This window comes from Ipomoea nil, unplaced genomic scaffold (genome assembly GCF_001879475.1).
Source record: "Ipomoea nil cultivar Tokyo-kokei standard unplaced genomic scaffold, Asagao_1.1 scaffold1026, whole genome shotgun sequence".
Lineage (NCBI taxonomy): Eukaryota > Viridiplantae > Streptophyta > Magnoliopsida > Solanales > Convolvulaceae > Ipomoea > Ipomoea nil.
In genome coordinates this window covers 108852-113291 of record NW_017617454.1, presented here as the reverse complement: position 1 = coordinate 113291, position 4440 = coordinate 108852, and the positions used below count along the sequence as shown (strand labels likewise).

Sequence of the window (4440 nt, the reverse complement as noted above, 5' to 3'; positions counted from 1 at the left end):
AGCTACACTACAGTAGAGTAGATCCTCTTCTTTTCACCTTTTCCTCCTGTTCTAAAACTAAAAAAGCTCACAGCTTTTGGGAATGGGTTCGTGCGTTTCAGCGCACAGAGACCCAGAATCAAGCATGAAGCAACTAACGCCTAGTAATCGGGTCCAAAAATAGGAAGCTTGTGCCCACTGTAGTCAATGGAGCTGATATTAAGGTCACTGGTCTTCACTCTCACTCTCAGCATTCCTCGCCTCATCCTATGATCATTGGTCCGATTCTCTGATCCGCTTATTATGCTTATCATTTTTCCTATCTTTTTTTTTTTTTTTTTTTTTTTCCAGTTAAAATGCTAAATTCATGTGTTTTTTTGGGAGCTGGTTGGTTAAACTGTGTGAAAGTAAGGAATTTATTTCTTTGCTAGTTGTGGGTGGGATATACTAATAAAATGGTTGGTTTAACTGTTTTGTTTACAGTACATATCAATTCTTTGTTATTATATATATATATATAAATAATTGATGATAAAAAGAATGTTGTCTTTTCTTCTTATGTTGGAATCTCTGAGAAAGAATGTGAATTGGGAATACAAGTGCAAATTAAAAGGAATATATAAAGAATGTTGCAAGAAAGATAGCCTAGCAGCCATTTTTATTCTCAGTGCCCCTTATTACTGCCCTTTGATTTGGCTAGATGAGGGAAGACAGCCAAGATGTTGTGTGCCCTGAGGTCTTGCCTGGTCAAGATTCCTACCACTGGAGATACCTGGCAAATTAAATTAAAGTATGAACAGATACTACATTGTAATAGAGTCAGTAGTACTCAAAAAAAAAACAAAAAACAAAAAACTTACCCCCGCTGCCTGATATTTGGGTACAATGAGCATGTGACGAAGTCCGACCTGCCTAAACAGCACCATTGCCTTTGCAACTGATATGCTTTCTGATACTGTAAAGGGGGTTGTATTGGTAAGGGGATGCAGGTCAACATACATCTCCATTTCATCATTTGTCACTGCCACATCTTCAATCTTACCCCATCTTTCAGCCAAATCCACCCAGCTGAATTTCTCCCTCACTTCCCACTCCTCTGTCCTCCTCCTTTCATGCATGAAATACTTCTTCTTCAGTACCAGCAGAAGGTGAGTTCTTAGCACCACTCCATGAAGTTCTGTTGCCACTCTTTCTTCATCCACCACAGGGAAACCATTGTACGTCGTGTTCTTAAGCACCTCCACAATACGACCCACCTTCTCTATTCCACAGAGCGTAACTACTGGTGCCTTCACATCTGCAAGCTCACCCACTGTTATGTTTCTCATCCATGGCTCAGGGTTTGCATCCAGGAAAGGCAGGCCTTTCAGTTCCAATATTATGTCATAGATACTCGGGTTGAAGCAGTCTCCTACGCTTTTTGCAATCAGAAGCACAAGCATGGTTATTGGGAGGAGAAGGAGATTGTTTGTGAGCTCAAGGAATATGACACACAGGGAAACAGTCATCCTCATTGAACCAGCCATTAGGGAAGCTGCACCAAGAACAGCATATAACCCCCGGTCAATATGCGTATATTTTCCCATCGCAATGCCAAGCAAACGACCATAAGACGAACCCATGAGGATAATAGGAAGGAAGAGACCAGAAGGCACAGCAATTCCAAATGTGATCAGTCCCAAGATACAATACAGCATGAAGAAGATAGCAAGCGATGAGATATTAAATCTTGAGGGAGTATTTACAGAGAAAATATTGCGGACAGCATCGTCATTGGTGGTAAGGAGAAGAGTGGCAAGATCATTATAGTATCCCTTTGGGCAGTTGAATTGTTTCAAGTTTCCAGTCCCTTCTGCAGTAGAAGTAGAAGAATCACAGGGCTTACATCCGCCAAGGAAAGGAAGTGCATATAGGCAGACAGAGGTGAAAAGTGATACGCTCAGACTGAGAACAAGCTTATGTAATTTCCCTTTCCTGCAGCAGCACAATCTATTGGTTAAGAGATAAAATAAGAGAGAACATATGAGTTTATAAGATCATGGGTTAGACTAGCTAATTGATTGGATTTAATCTTTAGTGTGGTTTTGCCCATAGAGTGAACAATCTTGATGAATAATTAGGCATGGTGAAGTTGATCATACATACTCATTGATGAGATTATAAAGGCGGAGGATCTTGTGAAGAACATGGTTGTAGAGGCTTCCTAAAAGTCCACCAATGACTCCAATGAGTGTAATAGGGATGATATCTACAGCATGGTACCTCACAGTTTCTCCACCCACATCAAACATGATAAGGCCTCCTCCTCTTCCAAAGAGCCCACAGTTACCAGATTTGCAGTACTCAATGAAAGCCCTGAGTACTACCACAACAACTGCTGTGCTGAAGAAGGTCCTCCAGAGAAGAGCACTCCTCCACCATGTTGCCACCTCCTCTAAAGCAAAGAGGACGCCACCAACCGGGGATCGGAAAGCAGCACATACACCTGAGGATGAGCCACAGGTGATGAGATCTCTGCGGTCCCTGTCATTGTTGAAGTAACGGAACCAACGCCAGTTGATGCGGTAATCGTCCGGCCCACCTTGACCTAATAAAGAAGCAATGCAAGTTCCAATGTGTACCAATGGCCCTTCTTTTCCTAAATCTAAGCCTGCTGATACAGCTCCAATGCTTCCAATGATCTGCAAATTTAATTCATTAAAGTAACTACTTATTTAGTTAAAATAAGGAATAAGATTCAAATTGGCCACTGAACGTAACCTGAAAATGCAATTAGGCCACTGAACGAAAATCTGCAATGTATGTATGTTGTGATACAGGGATAATAAAACTAATATATTTATAGGCATCTAATCCATATCTTAATCTCTATATGAGACAAACTCAATAAGCTCCAAGAAGTAGTTGGAGCTTAGCTAGAGGACTACAGAATTTATTTCACAAACGAACCTTGACAATCAGTGTTGTGGCACCAAACATATTGGGAGTGTCTATTCCATTGAGATATGCTTTGATTTCAGGTATTCCGGGGCCTGCGGCGGTAGGTGCAAAAAAGACACACAGAACAGAAGCACTCATTGTGAGAAGAAAATTGGTCCCAACAAAATATGCAAAACCCATAAGGTACCTGCAGCAGCATCAACCATAATTATATATATGCATCTCTTTAGCTTGGATCTTAATTGTGCCTTGTGGTAAACTTTAGGGTTAGCAGTAGCAAGTAAGTACTAGATCCCATGACTCATATACCTAGTTACTAGTTAGTTTAAGATAAAAAGGAGTATAGATCGATGAGATAACCTGTTGTTGTCGATGTAGTTGAGCACTGCAAGAAGTTTGTAGCCTGCAATGTTTTCGATTGCGAGATTTATGAGGGTGGCTATTAATCCAGTTAGAAGCCCAATCAAGAACGCCAGTGTCCATTTTAGGAAAACATATTGCAAAACATGAGATTTTGATCTACTTCTCCAGTCGTGTTTGAACAGATCATTCTCATTGATCCTAATTAATTAATTAAATCACACTTGTCATCATCATCATAATATGTATATATGTAATGTTAGGTATTAAGAAAGAGTATTATCTAACTAACTAACTAATATCATTGCTGTCTGCCTGCCTTACTCGTAATCCAGACTCTCTATGGGAGAAACCTTAGCTCCAATCATGGCTACCGGAGTGGAGGAAAGTGTGCGGTTTCTCTTGAGGAGAGGTCGATGCAGCGAGTTGCTCTCTGGGTCGTCATCTGCCTGCCCCTCCATCTCGTTAGTGCTTCCTGCTCCTGCAAATTCCATGCTCATACAGAAGCCAAGCTAGCTAGCTAGCTAAGATCGATTAGCTTGATATGATCGAGTGTTAAGGGTCCACATCCATGTGTTGGGAATGGAGGAAGAATCAATATATGTAGACAAGTAATTGGAAGAATAGAATGCTGGGGAAAACATAAATCTCGCCCAGAATAAAAAAAATAAAAAATGCAGGCAGGCAGGGATGATAACTTCTGGGAAATAAATGATTGGAAACGCTAGATTAGATAATGCAATGCACCGAACATCATCCATCTTGTTGAGTCACTAGACAGAGACACACTACATTGTCCTGCTCTTCCTTCAATTCTTTACCATGCCCCACACAACGTCCAATAATTAAGGAAAATGATATCACGTGTACCAATAAATTTAAAATTGAGTAAATACCGAAAATGGTCCCTCGACTATAGCTAAATTCACAAATTGGTCATCGACTTTCAATTTTAACCAATTAAATTCTTAACTTTGTAATTTTGACACGATTTGGTCCTCCATCTATTTGACTGTTTGTTGACCGTGATTGACGATCTCCAGAAGAACCTTCAGCTCTCGTCGGAGCACGTGGAGGCCTCCAGGATGACGTTGCATTGGTTCGGAAACACGTCATCTTCTTCGCTCTGGTACGAACTCAACTACATTGCATCCAAAGGGA

At 40.7% G+C, this 4440-nt stretch overlaps 1 protein-coding gene across 2 annotated transcripts; it reads right to left on the bottom strand.

The window, feature by feature from the left end:
* Positions 1–462: 462 nt before the first annotated feature.
* Positions 463–3968, bottom strand: LOC109180546 (chloride channel protein CLC-b-like). Of its 2 annotated transcripts, XM_019330179.1 has the most exons (6): positions 3604–3968; positions 3280–3480; positions 2929–3106; positions 2125–2660; positions 840–1953; positions 463–751 (listed from the first exon to the last, which is right to left on the bottom strand). In XM_019330179.1, the coding sequence occupies exons 1-6, from the start codon at positions 3777–3779 to the stop codon at positions 644–646; spliced, it is 2313 nt and encodes a 770-aa protein (XP_019185724.1). In that variant the 5' UTR covers positions 3780–3968; the 3' UTR covers positions 463–643. The 2 variants fall into 2 exon arrangements, with proteins under 2 accessions (XP_019185724.1, XP_019185725.1); XM_019330180.1 differs by lacking the exon at positions 3280–3480.
* Between the last annotated feature and the right edge of the window lie 472 nt (positions 3969–4440).